Raw genomic sequence first — 25,573 nt, forward strand, 5'->3', positions numbered from 1 at the left:
TGGGCGCTTGTGCCGAGAAGAGAACGAAGGAAAGGGAGTGCATAATTCGATGGTGTTGGGGGAGGGGGTGGCGATGGGGCAGGGGGAGGGGTAGGTAACGGGCAAGGGATGGTTAATTCGACGGGGGTGGCAATGGTGTAGGGGGAGGGGGCTGCCACGGGGTGGTGGGGGGCTGTCAGGGGTGGAGGCTGCCAGGGGTGGTGGGAGGGTGGGGGCTGGTGGTAGTGGGGTTAGGGTTAGGATTTGAAATTAGGGGTTAGGGTTAGGTTAACTAGGCCTAATTAGGATTTAGTTAGGTTAATTAGGCCTAATTAGGGTTTAATGGGGTTAATGACTAACGGCGGTTAACGCCGTTAGTCATTAAGGGCATTTAAGGGTACCCCGTGTATTAGTTTGAAACTTAGGGGTACCCCGTGAATTTTGAAAACTTGGAGGGTACCAGGTGAATTTTTTGAAAACTCGGGAGTACTTGGTGAAAAAACCGTATAATTAGTACAGGGAACCACTTAAAAACAGAAGTGGTATATGCAAATAATATAAGCAAGTAAATTACACAAAATTGGTTCATTGTGATTAGAAAGCAAAAGTCAAAGATATCCCAAAAAGGCAGAAAAGCATATGTGAAAGCAATCTCTGAAATTGTCATAGGCAAAACAATTCACTTGATTCATATAATGGCGGAACTCATACAAAACTGAATTCCTAATAAAAGGAAGAACTTATACACCATAACTCATCTTATCAAAAGAAAAAAAAAACTCAAAATGATTTTAGACTTTTTATCTAATCAAAGATTCAACGATATTATAAGACTCAAGTGAAGTAACAAAATACTCATTTCACAGAGTGGGAAACTACAATCTAAAATTGACCAAGATGAACAAAATAATAAAAATTACCCTTCATAAACTGTAGAAATGTAGAATATGAAATTGCCAAAAAAGAAAAGGTGTAGCTTCAAAAGAAATATTTGAATGTTCTTCAAATTATCTGGTGATGAAATTGCACAAATAGAAGTATGAAGAATTGGAGAGTACTTCAAATCAATCAAATGCCTTTATTAATGAGTCTGATTTTTTCAACCAAACTTCTGATTCATAAATTGGTTGTTTGAGAAATTATTGAGATTGGGTGAAAATATATAAGAATTAAACAATTTAGCTGTTTGACATAGAATATGTGATTGAGGGATGAAGATGAAAGATTGAAAGTATTACTAGAAAATGTGGTTAAAGCAAGGAAATTAATGATAATTGCATAATGATGGATTATAGGAAGTATAAATTTTTACGGGAATTGCAACTGAAGGATGAGAAGAATCTGGAAACTTGAATGGAGTTTAATGAAAGGTTGAAATATTGCCATTTTTACTGAAGAGATGAGATGAAGCGTTTTTTTCCGGTTTTAGGAGCCCTAAAAATTTCGAAACCCTGTGCAACTGTACAGTTTGAACAAGCCTTGACGCTCATGAAAGTTCGAATTATTCATGTCAATTTTTCCTTTCTTATAGCCATATGTTTGAGTTGATTTTTACGAGGTTTTGAGAAATTGAAAGTAATAAAGAAATTCGTTTAAAGACATGTAAGGAGATGAAATGCTTAGTTTTATTACGTGTTGAGTTATACAATGTAGGAAGATAACTTATAACTATATTACCATGTGTAGAATAGGTTAAATGGATGTGTAGATTTTAACGCAACAAGGAAAAGGCTAAATTATAAGGGGAAAGAAGTCCCTGGAGACCTGCTTTCTTTAGTTGAAAAGTAAAGAAAAATGGCAAGACATATCACTCTAGCAACCAAAAAGTGATAAAAAAAAAGAGACATTCCATTCAAGAACGGGGAATAGTTTAAACAAGAACAGATACAACAACAAAAAAACTATTTCATTCCCCATAAAGAAAAATCATGACAATCTATGGCCTTTAATCTGCGATACATGTTGAGCATGCAATGTACACCAAAGTATAATCGATAACAGTTATTAGCTATTCCCAGACGTTGAAACCTCTGTGCTGCAAACAGGACAAGCCTGCATCAACAAGAAGCAAAACATATAAGCAATCGTAGACTTCCTTGGCTAGCAACTTCGCGACTAAAATAGGATGAACGATGGAGTATATTATTACAGAAAAAGAAGATGTTCCCGATGGGGACAAGCATCGGAAGTAAAAGTTCAGCAAACATCACAAAGATGGAAATAGTCCATATAAGTTCAGCATGCAGCTCAATCATGGACTCAAATCTAATCAGAAATTAAATTAATGTATTAACCATTTTGAGATAACAACATATGACAAAGCTAATATCTGTTAACATCATACATAAATATATAAAAGAGCAATCTTGTAACAATCCTCGAGATGAATGTGGATATTTTTTTTACATCATAATACAATTTTTATAAAGAATTTATGATCAAATTCGACAAGCATAAACATTCCCGGTCAAATGTGACCTATAATCTCTAATTTTCCAATCTGTTATCCTAACCAAAGCAGATTAAGCTCCTAGTAGAACAAGATGGTCAATTCCATAATAACGCATAAGCAAAACCGATAGAGCTCCTATGTTCTCAACCCACAGACCAAGCTAGACATGATCTACATATAGATGCCTTATTCTTTTTACCATAAAAATATACATGACTATATGAGTTCATAAGATATGGGCTAATATGCTCAAATAGGTTCCGATAAGGGCTAACAAGTAAAGCCAAAATTCTACAGACCAAGTCAACAACCACCAAGTATAAATCTTGCAGTTGGCAGGAGGTCCATATGCACGCAAATGCAGGTTTTATTTTCAGTGAGTAGGCTAACTTGCAAGTTACAAATATTACCAAAAAAATATTCAGCAATACTGTTAACAACTGAATGTAAAATAGAAAATCATCATCCATATGGAACCTCAGTAGATAGGTGCCCAGTGCTTCCTCACCTTTTTTATTTCCAACCAATTATTTATGCAATCTGAATGGTAGGCATGCTTGCAAGGGAGCGTGGTCAATGCATCACCATCCTCATAGTCTAATCGGCAAATGACACAACTGCAACAGCAGAAAAATATCAACATATAATAATAATCCACAAAAGGATAAAGAACTACTTATGCCCCCACTTACGTATCAGCTTCTGTTTCTTTATTGTCTGGAGATATATAATTTGTTGAAGGAAGCGATGCAATTGTATCAGCTGATAACCCCCTACTCTCTGTACCAACTACTTCACCCAAAGCAATCAGTTCCTGTTAATATTGAATTAAGCTCCATCAGAAGAATGCAACCTCCAATTGTAATAGGATATGCAAGACGCCAAGACCACATTTACCTCATAAGAAAGCTCATCAGGATCAACATCCTCCCAAGTATCCTGAAAAGATAGGAGTAAGGACTTATAAAAAGAGAAGATTTCAACTAGAAGAATTTCAGAAGCCAGAACAAGCTTGAATGATTCAAATGATTCAACAAGCAACACGTAGAGGCCAACAAACATCAGTATGCTGATATGTCAAGGTCAATGCAACAAGCAAAACAATTTCTCTGAAAACATACTACAGGTTGCAGGCACCACCTTACAAAGAAAAGGTGGCTCTCCAATTCTATGATTCAAAAACACGTGAGCACAAATCAACAATGTGGCCCCAAAAACATTAGCAGCCATATAGATTAGTAATTACTCCTACTAAAAAAAATACGAAAACGAGATTATATACTTTACAAATCAGATAGGCACTCATCAATATCTGTACTTCCCAGTTCCCACACCCGGTTATCTCAAAGTCAAGCTCTGAGCCGTCCAATGTTACCTACTTCTTCAAATCCCCCGTGAACTGCAATTCGAACATGGCGAATTGTCACAAGCATGTGGTATCATGAATTGCATTCCGTACCAATTTTGTACCAAGAATAGGGTAATATTGGGTTAGTCTATGAATTGACAACACATGAAAAGAAGGTGTTCATAAACATTGTAAGAGCAGACTGATTTGCTGTTCTTGCAAACCTGAAACAGTTTTGGCTTTTGGCTAGGGCAATGAGATTGAGAAGACCAAATGACAGCAGTGAACCTTTGCTCTTAACCCAGAAAGTAGCAAAAATCGATATCTCATCCTCAAAACACCAATAAGTGATAGGTTGGCCATGTACTTTCTGAATAGAGATGAAGAAAGCAAAGGCATGCACAGGCTAGTAGAGAAACCAAAAGGGAAAAAAATTCATGGGAGACAGTATTCCGAACTTATTCCCAGAGTTTTTCAGAGTATTGTAGGTGCCAAATCACAAACAAACAGCACCCTCTAAAGCGATCCCCTTCAGATTAGCTTCTGCAGAGATATTAGACCTGTTAAAGGAACACTTGCAAAGAAGCCACTCAAAGCTATGACTTCGTCATTCTACTATGGGACAGCCATGATAGATAGGAAATCTACCAAGTGCCACCATATACTTTGATCCCCTTAGCATACTAGACTCAAACTATATACAGTCACTGATAGGGATCCACTGTTGTGACATGATGGACGTCAAAACAGCACAGATTACAAGTAGCAATGCTATAAGTTACTACTACCTGTCAATCAAACAACCAGCATCATGGTATTATAGTTCCACACTATGATACTTGGACTCTTCATATGATCTCAAATACATGTGTTGGATTCTCAATACTCCAACATGAATATGTGCTGAAGTCCTGGCAATTTTTATCATAAAATAGCCGAGTCACACACAGGACACATATCCGTCTCTCCGTGTCTGATACATGTTATCGAATTCAAGTAGAACGGGTTGCACGTTGAGCCAAACGAACCTGGCAGTTGGCACATTTTGAGAAGGGAAACAAGCGAAACACTATTCCATTAAGAGGTTCACGAGGTGGTTTCCTCCCCTAAATTAGCAACTTGCAATAAGATGGTAATGATTCAAAGATAGGTGTTGAAGCATGAAGATTGATACAACACCACAGTGACTTCCATTCCAGAATATGTTCAAGAAAATTAAGCCACTTCAGCCACATAGAAAAGATTTTCAGTATAAGTTTTAAGGGGAAAATTAGTTGCTCTCCAAATATGTTGCAAGTGTGTCCAATTTGGATTACAGCGGGAAAATCACATATCACACTACACCAATCTTTACTTCATGTTTACTCTAAAATGGTAGACAACTCAGTTGCCACTCAGTTCAAGGGAGCAAAAGAACAACATACTTTCAGGTTAGAGTAATAAGGTACAAATGACAAAAATCTTTTTAATTTTGACAAGTAAGATTGCATACATCAACCCCCCTCACCTCGAAACAAATGAAAGATAAACCATGGATCAACTAAGCCCTCAAGGAAACTATCTTAAGTATTAGAAAAAGGAAGCTCGTGTAAATCTTGATTATAGATAAGAGGGTTGGTTGCAAGGAAAAAACAAACAGTAGGCTGTGGACAGTCTCTGAGAACAGAAACTCAATTTCGCTCAGTAAGGGGGAATAAAATGATCGCATAACGTGGTACTCCAAGAAAGGGACTAAAGGAAGGTAAAGTGACAAAAGGAGTTGCCAGTATAGCATAAAGCATTTCGATTCAAAAGGAAACAGGATTCAATGGAGAGGGAAAAAAAACCTTGTGGACCAAATTTATAATACAGAGCTGGTACACCAATACATTTTAATGGTTTGAACCTACTTGGGATCGATAAACTATAGCTAATTACAAACAATCGAGTACAAGTAAAACATATGTACGTCTACAATTTGTCGGTATTTGATGTATGAACAAACAAGTCCTAGAATATAATTACACAAAACTTAAAAGACAGACTAGCAAAGAGAATTCCAAGCAAAAATCCACATCTTACAACAATCATCAAGTATCAATTAGCAATACTTAAGTTAGAAAAATTACATTAATGATGCTTTTCATGAAATTAAGCTTAGATATTATGTTTTTTTCTTTATATCCTGGGAAAAGCGCAATAGTGTGCAGTTGTGCACTGTTCAATGTGTCTTCTGTAAAGCCACAATAACCTACACACCATTAAGAGACACTAGCTAACCATGAAAACATCTAAACAAGTAGCAATACCTGACTAACCTGAGAATTATTTCCTTGGTCCTCCACATCGACTATTTCTCCTGCATACATCAGTGACAATAAAACCATCAACAATCTTACGATTGGTAAAAAATAAAAAAAGCACGCAAGAGCACTACTCCTGAATTCAATTACAGATTACACTTACGTTCCGTTATCCCAGCTATAGCCAACAATCTAGCGGCCATTTCCCTCTCTTCAGCATCCTGTAAGGCCCTCGCATATGCCTCGTCATCAGGAAATGCACTAGGATCAAGTTCAACCTCAGGTGCATCATCATCTCCTGAGTCCTCATGAGCGTGAATGTCGAATGCGTCCTCATCATCATCATCATAATTTCCAATATCATCTACATTCTCCTCCTCCTCCTCCTCATCATCATCATCGTCATCATCATATTCGTGGTCATGTGAGTCTCCAAACTCGTCATCCTCATCATCATGTACATATATTCCAGTATCCCACATTCCATAACCAGCCACACCCCCATTTATACTTAGCATCATGTATGCCCTTTCCTGCTCAAAAACAAATCACGAAAACTAAGTACAAGATCAAACTTTGCACTGATTGAATTCCTGCTCCATTTTAGTGTTGTACCTTTAAATTCAAACCTTCCTGGATCCTCAATAAAGAAAGGCAATTACATAAACTACCGCTAAAAGTAAAAGAAACTCGTGCAATTACAAATTCAGCCACTAACATATCCAGAAAACCAATGCTATACTTCTTCCTGTTCCATTTGAAGGCTAATTCATAATTTCGCCCAATTCAAACTTCATTGATCCGCAAAAAGGAACTACAATTACATTAACTACTGCTAATTCAACGTTATAAAATGTTTCAGCAATTACATATCCAGAAAACAAATGCTCCACTACTTCTTCCTGTTCCATTTGAAGGCTAATTCAAAACTTTGCTTGATTCAAACATCACCAATCCTCAACAAAGAACGACGATTGCAATAAATACTGCTAAAACTTGTTCCCTCTCTAAAACAACGTTATCAACTATTTCAACAATTACATTTCCAGAAAACAAATGATGTCTACTTCTTCCTGTTCCATTTGAAGGCTAATTCAAAAGTTCGCTTAACTCAAACATCATCAATCATTGATAAAGAATGATTACAATAAATACTGCTAAAAGTAGTTCCATCACTAAAACAACGAAATAAACTATTTCAGCAATTACATTTCAGCAAACAAATGCTGCTCTACTTCTTCCTATTCCTTTTGAAGGCTAATTCAAAACTTCGCTTAATTCAAACATCATCGATCCTCAATTAAAGAACAACAATTAACATCAACTACAGCTAAAAGTAGTTCCATCACTAAAAACAACGTAACAAACAATTTTTAGCAATTAAACAAAAATATCAAAAATCTTCAACAAAACGTTAACCAAAGAAGAATTACCTGCTCCTGTAAGGTTCGGGCAAGAGCGAGGTCAGCATCGACCTGACTGAGGTTTGTAAATGGAGTTCTCGATGAGTTGCGAGAGCGAGAATCAGCATCGGATCCAGCTTCTGTTGCGACGGCTAGGTTAGCGGCGGCGGCGGCGTCGACGACGGAGTTAGAATTAGAAGTTGCGACATCGGAATTAGGGTTAGGGTTTGTTGTGGCGGAGTCTTCGGCGGTGGTTTTAGCAGGAGCGCCACCATCGACGATCTTTGAGTTCTCATCCATGGCGGCGGAAATTCGCGCCTTTGCTTTTCGATTTGATTTGATGGAGAATGAAAAGGACGGAGAAAGGAATTAATATTGGATGGTCGAATGAGAATTTATCAACAGGGAAAAGAAATTGAAATACGGAAGATTTTGAAAGGAGTGAGAGGAGAGAGAAAGAGAGTTTGAAATATGATTGTTTGTGCGTTGGCTAAGCAAATTTTGAAAATGATGGAACTTAGAAAATAGAAGAAGGGAATTGCAAGATATTTGGCTCGGTACCGTTTGCCGTTTGGGGCTTTTGCAACATAGGCCAGGTTCAGCGCACGCTTTTAAGGTAACTAGCACGTCATGCGTGCGAAAAATAAAGAAAAAGTCCATTACGTAATAATATATACGAAAAATTATTCTTAAAGTTCACTGTATATTTTTCTTCTGTTTTTTGAAAGCCAATAAATTAATAATAATGTAAATATTTTTGTTGATTGAGGATATAATGATAGAAAAGGGTGAATTTGTATCTTATTACTTAAGGGTATAAAAGAAATTATCATTTTTGGTATCCCCTCCTCTTTGTATATAATAGAGATTTTTAGTGTTTTAACTTTTAACTCACTCTAAATATTAACTAAGAAAAATAAGAGTTTTTGGTCTAAACTACCTTTCTGAATCTAGTGGTGAATTCTAGAGGTTGGTACAGTGTGGGCCCGACCCGGCTCGGCCCAGCCTGACACGAGCCTTCCCAAGGCCCGGTCCGTTGTCCACTACGAGGGTCGTGAGCCTATTACGGTCTATAAATTTTATTTCCGGTTCATCTCGGCATGTGCCCGCCTATATGGCCCGTGGGACGTCTCATGGGCCGAATGCCCCTTTTCTTTGTTTTTATTCTTCAATTGTCAAAAAAACAACATAAAACACGGGTCAAGCTCGCCGGAGGCACGAATTCGACTCGCAGGTCGTGGGCCTGGGCTGGGCCGTGGACAAATTTGGGAATTTCAAGCTCGGCACGACCAGCCATTCATGGGATCAGGCCCGACCTGGCCCGATTTGTTGTCCGCTACGTGGGTTGTGAGCCTATCACGGTCAAGAAATTTTATTTCCGGTTCATCTCAGCATGTGCTTGCCTATAGGCTATATGGCCCGTGGACCGTCTCATGGGCCGAATGTCCTTTTTCTTTGTTTTTAGTCTACAATTGTAAAAAAAAAAAAAACATAAAACACGGGTCAAGCCCGCCGGAGGTACGAATTCAGCTCGCAGGGTCGTGAGCCTGGGCTGGGCCGTGGACAAATTTGGGAATTTCAGGCTCGGCACGACCAGTCATTCATGCGACTTGGCCGACTCGACCCGCCCATGCCCAGGTCTAGTGAATTCTATATATCTTTTAGTAACTACTAACTACTTGCAAGTTTCATTGATCTAGTAATTATATTTTATAATTTTTTTAATGATTAGTTTAATCTATGTAGAGACTAGTTTGATCCATTTTGGTAAGACTGTCGAATTATTTTTAAAAATTGTATATTTTTGAGGAGGAGAAGAGAATGAACAATTAGGTGTCTAGGTTGGTGTGAGATGTTTAGGGATAGTGTTGGATACTTAGATTAGAGTAAAAAAGAATAGGCTTGTTAGGAGAACATAGGTTTGAGTTTGTCTAATTTATGTTAAAATTTGATTGTCTAGTTTAACAATCTTTTGTTTTTAATCTTTGGAAATTCTATATGTCAATTCGTATTTTGAAAATTAAATTTTTATGTGTGAGAAATATTTGTTCACTTCCCTCATGGTTTTTTTTTATCCATATGAGTCACGAAGGCAGTAAAGTACAAAGAAGGGACAGGGAGTTTCGAACCTGTAACAATAACGTTTACAGTACCCCAGTCATAACCACTAGGTCAAGACATTCTTGGTAACACTTTCCTTCCCTCATGGTGATTCTGTATCTTTGAAATTATCCACTAAATGACCTATTATCTAAATTCTCCATCAATAATAATTGATATTATAAGTCTTGAATTTGGAATGACATTTATGTAAACTTATCTTGATTGATTCAAACTAGGTTTTTTTTTGCCTCGTGCAACCAATGCAATGATATGTATACTTTGTAAGATTATACTAATCGAAAATTTTGTCAAATATAAAAATTTAGATGATAGTTTTTGTCAAAAATAACCTTTCAAAAAAAAGATTTTTTTCTTTTTTTTCTTAGATACGTGAGTACCAAATAAATTACCACATTTGAACTAAAATATCTAACTTAAAAATTTGAAAAAAAGAAGAACTACCTTAAAAACTTTATAATTGCAACTTATCGATTTTACTATATATTTGAATAATAACTTTGCTCATACTTTTTTGCTAATATGTATATAATAATAGTTATCATGTAATATATTTTTAGATTAGTGTCAATATATATTTTAATAAAATCAACTTTTATTTTTCTTAACTAAATGAATTTTAATTTGAACAAGTTATGTCTCGATAAGTGTAAAAGTTAAAATAATATTGTTGCAATTATATAAAGATAGATGAAGTATTTATTTTTTGCGACACAAGTTCCCATACTTTTTTCTTTTTTGTACTATCTCAACTTATTGTGTGGTATGTATTTTTTCCAACTAACAAAGTGCTAAAAAGAAAAACTTCGCTTATACATACACTTTAATATGATATTTTCACCGATTGTTTTTAAGTAACCTAATTTCCTTATTAAGAAATGTCATAATAAGCAATCTATAGCTCAAAGTGTAAAATGTCTTCTACTTATTTACAAAATTGTCACCACTTGTTTACATGTTTACCACCCACTATTACTTAACCTACTTAATATCTCTTAACCATGTGGTCCTAACTTTCTCTATCTAGATTCCGATCCTTAGGCAACACTACGGCCTCGACGAGTTGTGTCATACTGAGCCTCATTCATATGTTCCATGTCGGGCTAGATGTACACAAGTACACAACTGTTTGGGCCCATTTCTTGGACCAGCCCACCTATGGCAAAGTTACTAAAATACCCCTACATCTAGGGAAGCAAATCCTCCACCAGCTGGAGATGACTAAAATACCCTCATTTATTGGGGCTCCGCTCCTCTATAAATAGGGGTTGTCTCATCAGACAAAGGTACGCAATTCTAAGCTACAAAAACGAGAGCATCTCTCTCTACATTGATCCCTTTCTCTCTCTACCTCAATCATCAACTGACTTGAGCGTCGGAGGGGCGATCCCGGGACCACCCCCGGGGTAGGCTAACCTTACCTTTTGCAGGATTCCGATGTACGGATAACGGAGCTCAGACATACCTTCTTGGGGCCTACATTAAGTCTCTTCAGCACACATCAACATTTGTGATCACCCTCAATTTCTTAGCAGAAACAGTTTGGCGCCGTCTGTGGGGAAAGTACAAGAAGTTACTTCGCCACCACTCAGCAAGATTCACCTTGTTGCTACTCAGCAAAACTCACCTCATTGCTGCTCAGCAATGGCCCCAACCATGAAGACATGCTCCTAAGCCAACCGTTCCTGGAGAGCTCAAGCATCCTATATGCACCTATGGTGCTATCCCTCTATCCGAATGATGAGGATTCCACCCCTATGGAAAATCCACTACGGAGTCGGTCACCCTCCAGCATCAGGTCAGATATGAGTAGCTGACCCAATGCCCATGATGCAACAAACGTCACCTTGATTGCATCTCATCTTAACAAACTCCAGCAAAGTCGAATGTGTATGGTCTCCACTCGTCGAGGAGATCATTCGTCCTTCCTGAGAGGTCAGCCTAACCGGCTAGGGCCTAAATAGAGGGAAGGACCGTGTAACCCTCAAAGGGCAAAACACTGTTATCACTCGGAAGAGGTTGTATTGAAGAACACAACCCATAAGACTGACCTGAACAAGGGGTGTGGTGACTCAGAACCGTAAAACCTCTCCAGAATAAGAGTGGCACCCTCGATTTATGATGTAGTTCAGCTAGAGGGGCCTATTCATCAAAAACATCGACTCATTGACGAGTCTACTCATTTAAGGTACCCACTCATCCTTGGGAGCCCACTCGGCGAAAAGAATATGCTCAGCCAGATGTGCCTATTCACATCAAAGGCACCAACTCATCAACGGTACCTCTCCTTCGATGTACCCATTCATCCTGGGTGCTTGCTCAGCCGAGGCATCTACTCGGCCTCAGATGCCTAAACTTATGAGAAATTTATCCAACTTCAAAGGCACACAAAAGCCTTGCATCACCCAATCAGTCCAGCAAAACAAACTATCAAGCCAATAGAGGCGAGCAAAAGGAGGCTCAAAAGGCTAGAATTTCGCCATGACACCTCCTCGTCAGGAGGGAAATCTCACTAACATAGCCAAAAATGGCTAAGTACAACATACCGGAGCATTCATGACGTCAAAAGGGCGAAGCTCAAATCGACCCATATCCTCCATATCTGGACCCGCTCGGTCACTAGGAGACCCCTTCTCCTTTGCTGAGTCACTCATACTTAGCGGCATACTCATTCAAGCTAAGACTTAAATTGGCGCCCACTCGGACGCATGTGGCTCATTAGTCCCTTATCCGAGTGGCATCCGACCCGCTCAGCTGATAGGAGCCCTCTCCCTTCGTCGAGCCGCCCTTATACTTAGCCAAATTAGGCTAAGTAATTCACTGATACCTGCTCGGACAGGGACCCGGTCGGCCACTCAGTGCACATAACTTGAAGCGAGGCACAATCTCGGCCAAGGGAGCTGCTCGGGCAAACATATACTTTGCAAAAATTCGAGGGCGTTTCACCCCTCCCGGGCCACCAGGGTCCCCCAGGAACATGGATCTCTCGTTTTCTGCTGGACGATCGCCTTGGGAAGGAATGATGCTACCCTATCCAATCATCCAGCGTGGGGCTAATTGCTTGAACGCCTTAGCTGGTCAAATGATACACTTGATGGAGGTGCGATGATGTTCGTCATCTCCTGAACAAAACTTCTCCAACGGCACTCAAATATGGAGAAGCCTCCCCCGACTAACTTAGTCGAAAAACGGCTAATTATCAACAATTGAACCTACTCGGGATCTGAGTAGCGTTAGAAGACCTCCTCGGCCAAACATGGGGCTCAGTAGCCTCTCGAGTCGAGCATATCTCGCGGTACCTCCTTGGCTAGGCCAGGAGTACCCTACCACTTAGCGAAAATAGCTAAGTGCAAACAAAATCACCTCCTCGGCCAAACATGGGGCTCATTAGCCTCCCGAGTCGAGCGTGCCAACAAATTCACCTCCTCGGACAAACATGGGGCTCATTACCTCCCGAGTTGAGCGTGCAAACAAGTTCACCTCCTCGAACAAACATGGGGCTCATTAGCCTCCCGAGTCGAGCGTACAAACAAGCTCACCTCCTCGGAAAACATGGGGCTCATTAGCCTCCCGAGTCGAGCGTACAAACAAGCTCACCTCCTCGGAAAACATGGGGCTCATTAGCCTCCCGAGTCGAGCGTGCAAACAAGTTCACCTCCTCGGAAAACATGGGGCTCATTACCTCCCGAGTCGAGCGTGCAAACAAGTTCACCTCCTCGGACAAACATGGGGCTCATTAGCCTCCCGAGTCGAGCGTGCAAACAAATTCACCTCCTCGGAAAACATGGGCTCATTAGCCTCCCGAGTCGAGCGTGCAAAGTTACCTCCTCGGCTATGCCAGGAGTACCCTACCACTTAGCGAAAATAGCTAAGTGCAAACAAATCGAGTCGCTCGGCCAGTAGGAGACCCTCTCTCTCCTTTGACGAGTCGCTCTCATACTTAGCCAAATTAAAGCTGAGTACTTCATGGCACCCACTCGGACAACATGGAGCTCATTAGCTTCTCATCCGAGTGGCGTCCGACCAGCTCGGCTTATTGGAGACCCGCTCGGCCACTAGGAGACCCTCTCTCCTTTGACGAGTAACTCTCACACCTAGCCAAATTCAAGCTAAGTAATTCATTGGCACCCGCTCGGACAGCATGGGGCTCATTAGCTTCTCATCCGAGTGGCGTCCGACCAGCTCGGCTTATTGGAGACCCGCTCGGCCACTAGGAGACCCTCTCTCCTTTGACGAGTAACTCTCACACTTAGCCAAATTCAAGCTAAGTAATTCATTGGCTCCCGCTCGGAAAACATGGGGCTCATTAGCTCCTCATCCAAGTGACGTCCCACTCACTCAGCACAAGGAGCCGCTCGGCGCAAGGAAACCCAAAAGGACAAAGAACCAGTTAGCCCAAGGACCTACTCGGCTTCGGCATTCGCTCGGCCACTTACGTGGGACCTCGGTCAGCCATCCTTACGTACCTGGTCGGCCAACATCAACGCGCCGGCTCGACTCGGTCGTCATCCTCGAACAGCAGCTCGGCCAACCTCGAAGGGCACCCTGCTCGGCCAACTTCAAGGGCACCCTGCTCGGATGGCCTCAAGAGCACCCTGCTCGGCCAGCCTTAAGGGCACCCTGCTCGGCCAGCCTTAAGGGCACCCTGCTCGGCCAGCCTTAAGGGCACCCTGCTCGGCTAGCCTTAAGGGCACCCTACTCGGCCGGCCTCAAGGGCACACCTGGTCGGCCCGGGTAACCAAGGAGCGTGGTCGGTCCTCTCGACCAATGTACTCGGTCGGCTGCTCATCCTAGGCACCCGGTCGGCCAGTAGGGCTGGTCGGCCAGCATGTTTCAAGGGTGTAAGCTCGGCAAAGAGCTGGTCGGCCAGCATGGTTCAAGGGAGCAATCTCGGCCTGCTCGGGCAACTCAGCCAGCCTCAGGGGACCTGCTCGGCCAGCCTCAAGACACATGGTCGGCCTGCTTCAAAAGCACCCGGTCGGCCAACTTCAAAAGCATCCCATCAGCTCGACCAAGGCTTTGAAAAAGTTCTTGGGTCCCGCTCAATATCGGCAAAAAGGCAATGATCTTATTCCGCCAATCAACCGCACTAAAAATGGCGATTTTCATTCCGATTACTTGGCGTGGGGCTAATTGTTTGGGCCATTTCTTGGACCAGCCCACCTATGGCAAAGTTACTAAAATACCCCTACATCTAGGGAAGCAAATCCTCCACCAGCTGGAGATGACTAAAATACCCTCATTTATTGGGGCTCCGCTCCTCTATAAATAGGGGTTGTCTCATCAGACAAAGGTACGCAATTCTAAGCTACAAAAACGAGAGCATCTCTCTCTACATTGATCCCTTTCTCTCTCTACCTCAATCATCAACTGACTTGAGCGTCGGAGGGGCGATCCCGGGACCACCCCCGGGGTAGGCTAACCTTACCTTTTGCAGGATTCCGGTGTACGGATAACGGAGCTCAGACATACCTTCTTGGGGCCTACATTAAGTCTCTCAGCACACATCAACATTTGTGATCACCCTCAATTTCTTAGCAGAAACAACAACCATACGCCTCATGTCGTTGTTAGATGTAAAGTTGTTAGAGGTAAATGGTCCAAAAAAAAAACTTAATGTTGGAACTAAGTGCTAGATGAACGAATAAAGTGGTTACTCTACTATTTATATTCTTATATAGCCACTTAAAGGATACTTGAAATGTAACATAAAATAACAAAAGATAAACTCTTAAATATGAAAAATGAGACAATATCAAGGTAAAAAATTAGAGAATATCTACTAATAAAAGAGGGATGATAAAAATCTAACAGCTAGATGTGTTAGATATAAGTTTGTGTGTAACAAAGGTTGTTTGTGCATATCACATATGTTGTTTGTATATGTAAATTATTATTTGTGTTGTTTTCCTCTTATTTGTTATAAGAAAAACAAACAATATGTTTACATACACAAACAACATATGTGATATACACAAACAACATTTGTTACACGAAACTTATATCTAACACATCTAACTGTTAAATGTTTATCATTGCTCCTAATAAAAAGGCAAAAAATGAATTGTGTTCAACCTTAAAAAGTTCCAAACACTATAATTAACTTACCAAGCACTACTTTCACATTCACTAGCAATTTGACTAGCTCATTCAAACTACTAAGTGCTACTTTGACTACAAAGAAAAGAAGAGCGTAACACAATACATGGAAATTTCCTCTAGGAGAGGCCTAGTTACCATACAAATTAATATAACATCACCGAGCATTCAAGACATACAAACCATAATTTTAATAATCAGCGACGATGCAAGATCATATGGTCTACGCGAGAAGTTGACGGGAAGATTGGCACCAACGATCATAAGACGGTCGAAGATTAGGCCAATCTGAAGCGCATATAGCAAAGTCTTGCAGCCAATTTCTAAGCACAATCTCTTGTTCCATAGCTGAGAGGCCTGCTATCATTCGCTCCATGGTTTTCTCAACATCTATTTTCTCATAACTTGACAGCACAGGATACCTTAAACTGGTGCTCGCGTAGCAGAATAATGGAAGCCAAAGCACTAACAATCTGTACTGAACCTGTGTAGGAACCTTGAACTCTGCTCGAGCGATGTCTCCCAATAATGAAGCTGCAATATTAATCAGGAAACAATTAAGTTTGGATGTACTGTACACCCGAGTGTACAGTATGTATATTTTCCCCTTGAGCATCTTAAGATAACAATTATAAATTCTACTCATTTTGTTCTCTTCGACATAAAATAGCTGAGCTGAACTGAATAGTGATATGTGAGAGTAAAATTATTGTTCAGAACTGAACTGAAAATAAGCTGGGGAGAACAAGTGTAAGACAAATAAATCACACCATGCATAGTTTTCTTAACCCAATCACTTAACTTCAGGGATATTTTGTTGTTTTCCCATCAGTCCTTGTGTACCTAAATATGTCAGCAATCTGACTTGTGTGGACCCGGTTCACGTTAACATTAGTGTGCACCAGGTAAAACAATATATCTTACTGAACAATCCACTATATTTTGTGAAAACCCACTATATTATGCAGAAATTCACTACATCATTCAGACAACACTATACCATGTTCAGACACACTTACTATATCATTCAAACACACACACTATATCATACAGAAACTCACTACATCATTCAGACACAAATATCATACATAAACACACTATATTATGCAAAAACTCACTATATCATTCAAACACACTATATCAAGCTAAAACTCAGTATATCATTCAGACACTCATTATATCATGGAGAAACTAAATCATTCCATATGTTAGAACACGTGTCATGATATATACTACGCAACTTATATCTTCTTGTATGTTAAAACATTTTAATTAATTCCTCTATTATATTGCATATAATTTCATATTATGTTTTCCGTTAATGAAATATACTATATTGTATATAAGTTCACTATATCTCTATAGAATTCACTATATGAAGTTAATATCTTACCAACCCGGTGCACACTAACAGGTCCATTTGAGTTTTTCTTTATTTATCAATACTTACTCGAATTCTATTGTACACCCTAATTTGTACTCAATGTTATATTAGGTACACTCACAGCTCTATGGAATGCACGAAGAGTCACACATATATGATAGACTCCCACTAAGGGTTCGTTCTCTTCATTTTAGAGAAATATGTTCAAAGGTTTAATAAGTTTTAATATTCGAACTAGGGCTGGCAATGAGTTGAGACAGCTCGTGAGCTACTCGAACTCGGCTCGGTCAAAGCTCGACTCGAGTGAACTCGACTCGAGTGAACTCGACTCGAGCTCGAACTCGACTCGACAGGTTAACGAGTCGAGTCGAGCAACTCAATACTCGACTCGAGAAACTCGTGAGATACTCGATAAAATTTAATATATATATATACTTTTACTTTTTTTAAGAAATTTTAACTTTATTTTTTCCTATAAAAATACTTGTACTTTTCTTTTTTGAAAAAAATGAAAAAGTGTATAAAATGACCAAAGAGCAAAGTAAAGAATTTCTTCTACAAAAAATAGAACTATATCAAATGACCAAAAAGTTTGAAACGAGTTTGAGTTCGAGCTTAAAACGAGTTCGAGTTCGAGCTTCAAATGAGTTCGAGCTTGAAACGAGTTTGAGTTCGAGCTTGAAACGAGTTCGAGTTCGAGCTTAAAACGAGTTCGAGCTCGAGTTCGAGTTCGAGTTTAGGTTTCGAGTTCGAGTTTGAGCTTGAAAATTTGAAACTCGCGAGTTTTCGAGTCGAGTCGAGTTTGAGTATGAGTTTTCGAGTTCGAGTCGAGTTTAGTCAAACTCGAGCTCGACTCGCATCATTGCCAGCCCTAATTCGAACACGTTACAAAATACATTCTTATATATTCCAATAAGTTTAAATCACTCATTCAGCAAAATTAAGAGGAAGAGAAAAACTAACAAACTCTAAATATTAATTGTGATTTTAGAAATAGCATAAAGAAATCAATGCAATAAGAGATAATTACCAGATATTTTAATGAGAAGAGCTTGCAGCCTTGGATTGACATTGAGAGAAAGGGAAGCCAAGTTAGATGCAAGACTCCATTGCACTAAGGCTTCATCCACAGCATGACATGCCCTAAGTTTGTGCATTATCCATAACAATTCTTGTGCTAGTTTCTCCGCACCCACCACTTCTACACTTTGATCACTCCCCACATATTCATCTTCGCTATCGTCAACCATAAAGGACCGCCTCTTTTGGAGTTCCCCCAATGACTGCAAGGCTGGAAAAACAGCACTCAGACCACCCTTCATGTAGGCCGCGATGTAGGATCCTAAGGGAAGTTTCCTTATTGCACGTATGCTCCATGGACCACCGCGATTGCTGGCTTCATTAGCATGAGCTTTCGCGGCATTGTTGAGCGTGCGATGTAGTCGATTGATCGTACACTCGAATGCCGAGGACAATGCTATGCGATTGACGTGAAAAAGCTCGGCCTTACCATCACGAGTGTTCTCATCGAGTAGTCTGTCAGCCATTGCTATTGCAAACTCGTACTTCCTTGATGTTGCTGGTAGCTCATTTAGTAGAGCTAGTATCTGCAATCAGTGGAATCAAATAACTTGCGCAGAATTGCATATTTAGTTTTTTTAAGCTATACATCATAAGCTATGATAAGATACAAATATATAGTGGCAGATCAATTAGTTGTAAGCTATGATAAGATAGAATATAGTATTAATCTACTTATCCTTGGTCCACACTCTAGATCAAAAAAAAATCCCTTCATCTAGACTCCTTTTAGGTTGTGTTTGGGAATGATGAATTCATTTCAATTGCTTGATTTAAAATGCAGGAATTCAAATTCTTGAATCCAAATCCAAATACTCTTGTTTGGGAAAAACTAATAAATTCAGATCAATAGGTGGAGGAGAGAGAAAGAATGATAGTGTGGGGGCTTTTTAAAGGGGGAGGGGGAGAGAGAGTGATAGATGTTTTGAGAAGTAAGCTAAGTAATTTCAAATGACAAGAAAAATCACATCATTTCAATTTCCTCATTTAATGTGCTTTCCTCAATAAATCTTGAATTTGTGATAAAATTCTAAATTTCAAATTCATACTCATCCAAACAATGGCATTGATCAATTCCAGAATTTGAAATGCAATTCACCTATCCAAACATACCATTATTGGACTTTACTCTCTATATCTCCTGAAAACATATTTAACCTACACGCTCCTCACTAAAGACCTGGACATGGATCGGGCCTGTTCGTAGGGCTTGGCCCGTGGGCTTTTCGGCACCGGCAGGTCAGGCCCGAGCCCATGAATGGCGGGGCGTGTCAGGCCTGAAATTTTCAGATTTCTTTTGTGTGCCTCGGTTCTGCAGGCCTGACCTGTGTTTTTTTTGACATTTTTAAACTAAAAAACAAAGAAAAGAGGCATTTGGGCCGGCCCACTAGCCACATAGGCGGGCTTGTGCCGGGATGAGTCAGAAATAACATTTCTTGATCGTGGTAGGCCCACAGCCCACGTAGCGAACAGCAGGTCGAGCCAGGCCTTGAACGGGCTCGTGCCAGTCGGGCCCACACCGTGCTAGCCCGGTCCATGCCCACCTCTAAGCTTAAATAAAGAAATTAAGTGGACCAATTTTTTCTCCTCTTTCAATTGCCTCAAAAGTGTGTTTTGTGAGTCTATCTATAGTTACAACGGACTAATTGTATAGTTATTCATGAAATGGATGTAGTATATCTTAGATCTTAGACATACGCTACCAAAACCATTTTTTGGCTAAAAAACAAAAACCGCTTTGAAAAGTTACATGAAAACTTACAAATTACAATACCAAGCTAACCAAGATTGTAAAATCCTAATGTATGTTTGGAAAAAAAAAAGTATGATAATAATGTAAGTCAAAATATATTATCTGATGAGATTAATTTGAATTCACTCATGGTACATCCGGGTGTACCATGAGCATGGTACACCCAGGGATATTTTTGTAATAAATTAGAACTTCAGGTGCTCATTTGACACCAAATTTGCTCATATGAGCATTTTGCTCATTTACTCATTTGCTCATTTGCTCATTTTGTAATAAAAGTGTTTGCTCTTTTTCTTAAATGAGTAGAATTGTTTGCTCATTTGTTCATTTTGCTCATTTGTTCATTTGCTCATTTTGCTCATTTGGAGAAAATAGTCTTGGGTGTACCATGAACATGGTACACCCAGGTGTGCTATAAATATTCTCGATTAATTTACTCGAGCTCTTTCAATACAAGCTTTTAAACTCCAAAAACAAGTTATAATTGATTATTAACTAGTTTAGGTCGGGACTAATTTAAACTCTAAAAATGTAAGTATTTTAGTTCAGTTCAATTCAGTCCTTCGTCATACCATCAGACAACAAGTCTTAGAGCCATACTCATGGATGTTGTATGCATATTGGCTATTGCATGCACGCATGAAAGACATGTGTTATAACAAAATTTACACCACAAGCATTATTTGTACTATAGATATATCGTGACTAGTCTTATTGCCACGTGACCTACTTGCATGGCTATTATCCATAAACAAAGGACCACAATACATCGAAGCTACCATTTGTCTGTTTGTTGCCTCTTATTTTCAGAAAACAGATTACCTCACTTTTCCATTTCTTCTTCAAACCGACTTTTTTGTCCAACATTGGAAATTTTAATTAATTCCTAAACTAGTAAATTAAAAAAAAAAAAAAAAAAAAAAGCCTAAACGTAATTATGATATTATGGAAACAGTTGACTCACCCCCTCAATAGTCAACAGGTTGATTTCCGTGGGAAGCCCTAAAAGATTTTCTATAATGCTACATAGTAGTACATTAGTACTAGTGTACTACTATCAATATACACACCACTCTTTTAATTTTTGTTCAAATTTATTTCTACATTTACTATTTATTTTTATAAAAATTCATAAACTTTTGCATTTTCTCTTTGATCTCCCAAAAATAAAGTGTATAGATTAATTTAAAACGAAGGTAATAAAGTACTATAACACACTTAACATTTATAAACTAAGATTAAAAAAATCACCTTAATTACACCAATATCTCAACTAATATTTCCAATTACCAAATAATATATATAACGAAATATAAACAACTATTCTCAAATCTCCTATCTAAAATATAACCCAATTCTCAACAAAACATAATCCTATTACTGCTCCACTTTTAATTTCGAGCTCTTAATACCAAACCTACAAAATCAGAAAAGAAATATAAAACAAACAAAATTTTAAATTTTAAAATGAGTGAAAAATTCGTAACTTCACCTCAGCCCTTTATAAACATTTTATTTATAAAATCATTTCCTTTTCATTACAACACTGGCATAGCTCATTCTGATCTTAAATAAATCAGTAACAAGTATAAACTTTGGACAAATGACGACAAGAGTGAACTATGCCAACATTAAAATGAAAATAAATGATTTAACAAATAAAATATTTATAACGAGCTGAAATAAAGGTTACGAGTTTTCCACTTATTTTAAAATTTTATTTATTTTATATTTGTCTTTTTTAAATTTGCAGGTTTGGTATCAAGGTCTCGGGAATGGAAGTGAAGCGAGATTATGATGTCATTGTAGATTATGGATTAAGTTTATATCTAGATAGCTGATTCAAAAGTAGTTTCTGATATTTTATTGTATATTATATTTGGAAATTTAGTCAAGTTATTTGTATATTTAAAGATTTTTTTCATTGTGAAGTAATTTACTTGAAGAATTAATTGTTGTTTATGGATGTTGAAGGTGTTAATCAGAATGGAACTTTCTTAACTAAGTTACTTGTAAAATCATTATTAATTCCTCATTAACACAATAAATGTAACAAATAAATATCACTTATGAGATGTAAAATATTTATTCAATTTATTAAAGATGTTATGTTACAAAAGGAAGTATTAGTTTTTGAATTTGACTGGTAAGAGATCGTCTACATTTTAAATCAAAATTAGATAAAGATGTTATGTTACAAAAGGAAGTATTAGTTTTTGAATTTGACTGGTAAGAGATCGTCTACATTTTAAATCAAAATTAGGTAATAGTAAGCTCAATACTAAAAAAAAAATAAGTCGTAACTAAGTTAATTTATTTCAATAACTAGTTTAATCCATTTAATGACTACTGTTATATTAAAATTAAACCGTCTCTTTTGATAATTTTTTTTTTGTGAACAAAGGGAGTATTAGTAATAATAGTAATTGCATTACTTACATGGGAGAGTGCTCTAGTGAGGGCTTCAATAGACTGACCAGCTTGTCCACTACGATCATAACCATCAATCAAAAACCCATCATAAGATATCAAATCCAAATTCTGCACTGGAGAATACGTTGATGATGATATTCTTGATGTACAACCACCAGTTACCAACTCAAGCGATGATGATGATGATGAAGAAGAAGAAGATCCAACGGTTGAAGATAACCCACCTAATACTCCATTATCACTCTCACCAACATCAACATACATCTGCTGCATCTGATTATTATTCCTCTTACGATGAGTATTATTCCCATGTACTACAACAGAAGTATTACTAAGTTGATGATTATGAGGAGAGAGAAAATTAGGGAGAAAATCACCAACAGAAGGGATAAAATCGTTAACAAGACGTAAAACCCACATGGTAAACCAAGTGAATAATAATGACACAAATCTCATATGATCTTTGACAGTCCATTTATTATTGTTAATATTATTAGGGGTTGAAAAATCTAGAGTATAGTTTTTGGAAACGACTGAAAGAAGCATGTTGGTTGCCATGTTTACAGTTGACATGAAAATGGAATTGAAGAAATTGGTGGGTTTTCTTTGCATCATCATCGTTTTGTAATAATTGTTGATGTTGTTGTATAACGACCGACCTTGTTCTTCGTATGCCATGCTCATCTTTTCTGATGTTTTTGATAAGTTGTCAAATTATAAGTTTCCTAGTTTGCAAGTTTTCTCCTTTTTTGAAAGGATGGAAGGAAGGATTATACTTGATAAAGATAGCGTTGAAACATCGAGTGGTTTTATAATCGTAGTGTAGTGCTTCCTTATGTCGGCTGGCTGCCTAGCTGATGATGACTTGGCTACATTTTGGGACCCGTGGCGTAAATGTTGTTACTATATTAGGGATGACAATGAAGCGAGGCAGATGCGAATATAGGATATCCTCTCTTGTATATTTGTAGTCACGTAGTTTTTTAACACCTATATATAACTAGGTTAGTTATTGAACAACATGTTAGTTCCATGATGAAGTTAAAGCGAAAAAAATAAAACGGTTTAAAAGGAGGTGGTATTTGAGGGATAAAACTAGAAGTGATTATGGGTCAGGTCGGATTTTGGCCTTAAAAAAAGGTCCGAAATTCGGATCAATGTTCGGACCGAAAAATTCGCGCCAAAGCTCAGTATTTCGGGCCGTGCCTTGTGGCTTTTCGGGCTATTTTCGGACCGAGTCGAAATTTAGCCTATTTTTCGAATCTAAGTTTTTTATGGTCCAAAATTTTTTTCCAAAAAATTGGGCAGGGCAGAAATTTCGTGCCCACAACCCAATTTCATGACGGGCTAATCTTGATCACCTCTAGATAAAACTATATGTATTTTGGTGGCTAGATCGATTACTCGAGTTGTAATCCCCCACATTTTAAAAGGATTTTCATAAATATATTAAAGTATTTATGTAATTATATTTAAATCCAAATGAGTTTGGAAAATGATTTGACTTTTAAAAAGGGTTGACTATTTTTAAAAGTCAACTAAAAATATTTTCATAGCTTAATAAAATTGAAAATGTTTTAATTAAGCATGTCTTAATAAAAGTTTAAATATTAAAAGTATTTTGAAAAAGAAGTTTAGTGGAATCGAAACTCCTAAAAAGATAAAAAAAAATAAAAAAAAAAAAAGGAAAAGAGTCATGTTGATGATTAAAGTCCTAAGTTGATCATCTTATTAGTCATCAAATCTTTTTAAATCTTATCTCTTTTTCTAAACATAAAAGGATTAGCCTTTATGTAATTATCCTAAAACCCAATTATTTCACCCTACACACTTATCTTTTCAGAATCACGCCACTTTCTATTCTCTCTCCTCATGGTTTTCTTTTTTCCTCTCTTCGCTCGTTTTTTCTTTCACCCGAATCTGATTGGCCAGATTTCTCATAGTTCTGTTAATTTTTAGCCAAAACTTACTTCTTGAAAGTTGTAGATCTCGAAAAGTTAATTTGAAGTTAGGCTCAAGAATCACTCAATTCCGATTCTTATTCTATTAGTTATGGCCTCTACAAGTTTTGCAATTCTGCTGCCATATTTCACTCGCGAATTCGGTATATTACTCTTTTTCTTCCTTTTTACTTTTGATTCTTTTCCTCCTTATTGTTTTGGTTATTTTTCTTTACTTCTCCCTTAAGATTCCATTAAAGTCCTAATTTTTATTGTTATTTTATTAATATTTAAGTAAACAAATTTCATATTTATTATTTTTAGTTTTAATCATGAAAGATGTGATTTTTAGGGTTTTAAATCACTAGAAATCATATATTTAAAGTATGAATATGAATTTTGATTGGAATACGATTTTTATATGCATTTAAAATATTTTCAGAAAGTTTAGAAAATTTTATAGATGCTGGAAATTCAGAAAGTTAGTATTTTAAGGTTTTTAATGATTTTTAATCACTAGAATAGTTGTACTATACTAGGGATTAAAAATAACGAGAGTTTAAATTATAAAAACGATTTTTAAAGACGTTTAAAAGGTTTGGGACGTTTTAAAGTTGCTGTATTTTTTTTAGTTCAAGTATTTACTTGATTATTTTATTGTTTAGGCGGAGAATTTCATAGTAGGGGACTTTTAGACTAAAAGTGGCCTACCTTGCGTTTATACAAGGTACGTACATAGTCTACGTGCTATATGGTTAGAAACATGCTCTAGGGATGTTTTTAATTTGTAGTATCATGTATAGGACCTTGTTGTTCATATATATATTACTGAGATGGCTTTACATGTTATTTGCTTGTATGCTACATGTAAACTAAGAATATGTTAAAAGATTGTTTGTATGGAAGTTTGATGCAAGCAGCTAAGTTTAGTTTGGTATTAATTCGTGAGTGAATTAATGTAAGTAAATTGGAATCATGTGTTACATAGATTCTTTGAGATTATTTATTTATCTTATAAGAACCGTGGATCTTATTTGGTAATTATGAGTACATACTAATAAAGGTACAGTTTACTGTTGGCTAGGTTCAACAGGCAAGTTAGTAAAGAATAAAAGAAGTTAAAGAGTCTTGAATGATAAGTTGTGAACACTTGTTGATTCTAAGATTAAAAAGGAGTTTGTGATGTTATGTGATTGCTATGTGTGTTATGTGCTTGGTTGGTGTCAACACAAGTATAAAAATGAATGCAACGTAAAGTGAAACGAGATAGGTTATAGACTTTAGACTGGTGCACGTCTA

General features: G+C 37.8%; 2 protein-coding genes across 4 annotated transcripts; both read right to left on the reverse strand.

Moving 5' to 3' along the window:
* Positions 1–1,806: 1,806 nt before the first annotated feature.
* On the reverse strand, positions 1,807–8,027 carry LOC104902556 (E3 ubiquitin ligase BIG BROTHER-related). 2 transcript variants are annotated; one of them, XM_010690362.3, is made up of 7 exons: positions 7,495–8,027; positions 6,225–6,594; positions 6,068–6,117; positions 3,329–3,370; positions 3,124–3,245; positions 2,940–3,048; positions 1,807–2,031 (listed from the first exon to the last, which is right to left on the reverse strand). In XM_010690362.3, the coding sequence occupies exons 1-7, from the start codon at positions 7,762–7,764 to the stop codon at positions 1,984–1,986; spliced, it is 1,011 nt and encodes a 336-aa protein (XP_010688664.1). In that variant the 5' UTR covers positions 7,765–8,027; the 3' UTR covers positions 1,807–1,983. The 2 variants fall into 2 exon arrangements, with proteins under 2 accessions (XP_010688664.1, XP_010688665.1); XM_010690363.4 differs by having other exon boundaries at positions 6,077–6,117; positions 7,495–8,026.
* A 7,586-nt stretch (positions 8,028–15,613) lies between these two features.
* LOC104902557 (hypothetical protein) lies at positions 15,614–23,133 on the reverse strand. Of its 2 annotated transcripts, none has more exons than XM_010690364.4 (3): positions 22,341–23,132; positions 18,099–18,675; positions 15,614–16,218 (listed from the first exon to the last, which is right to left on the reverse strand). In XM_010690364.4, exons 1-3 carry the CDS (start codon positions 23,016–23,018, stop codon positions 15,908–15,910), a joined length of 1,566 nt encoding a protein of 521 aa, XP_010688666.1. In that variant the 5' UTR covers positions 23,019–23,132; the 3' UTR covers positions 15,614–15,907. The 2 variants fall into 2 exon arrangements, with proteins under 2 accessions (XP_010688666.1, XP_048492507.1); XM_048636550.2 differs by having other exon boundaries at positions 16,121–16,256; positions 22,341–23,133.
* Between the last annotated feature and the right edge of the window lie 2,440 nt (positions 23,134–25,573).

Source organism: Beta vulgaris, chromosome 9, assembly GCF_026745355.1.
Source record: "Beta vulgaris subsp. vulgaris cultivar EL10 chromosome 9, EL10.2, whole genome shotgun sequence".
NCBI classification, from domain to species: domain Eukaryota; kingdom Viridiplantae; phylum Streptophyta; class Magnoliopsida; order Caryophyllales; family Amaranthaceae; genus Beta; species Beta vulgaris.

Bases quoted from the DNA above. Each gene is read 5' to 3' on its own strand.
- LOC104902556 (XM_010690362.3), bottom strand. From the start codon at position 7,764: ATGGATGAGAACTCAAAGATCGTCGATGGTGGCGCTCCTGCTAAAACC. The intron at 6,118-6,224 runs GTAAGTGTAATC...TGATGTATGCAG, and splicing joins TATAGCTGGGATAACGGAAC to GAGAAATAGTCGATGTGGAG. The intron at 3,246-3,328 runs GTAAATGTGGTC...CAATATTAACAG, and splicing joins CTGATGAGCTTTCTTATGAG to GAACTGATTGCTTTGGGTGA.
- LOC104902557 (XM_010690364.4), bottom strand. From the start codon at position 23,018: ATGAGCATGGCATACGAAGAACAAGGTCGGTCGTTATACAACAACATC. The intron at 18,676-22,340 runs GTAAGTAATGCA...CACTGATTGCAG, and splicing joins TCACTAGAGCACTCTCCCAT to ATACTAGCTCTACTAAATGA. The intron at 16,219-18,098 runs GTAATTATCTCT...TTAATATTGCAG, and splicing joins TCTTCTCATTAAAATATCTG to CTTCATTATTGGGAGACATC.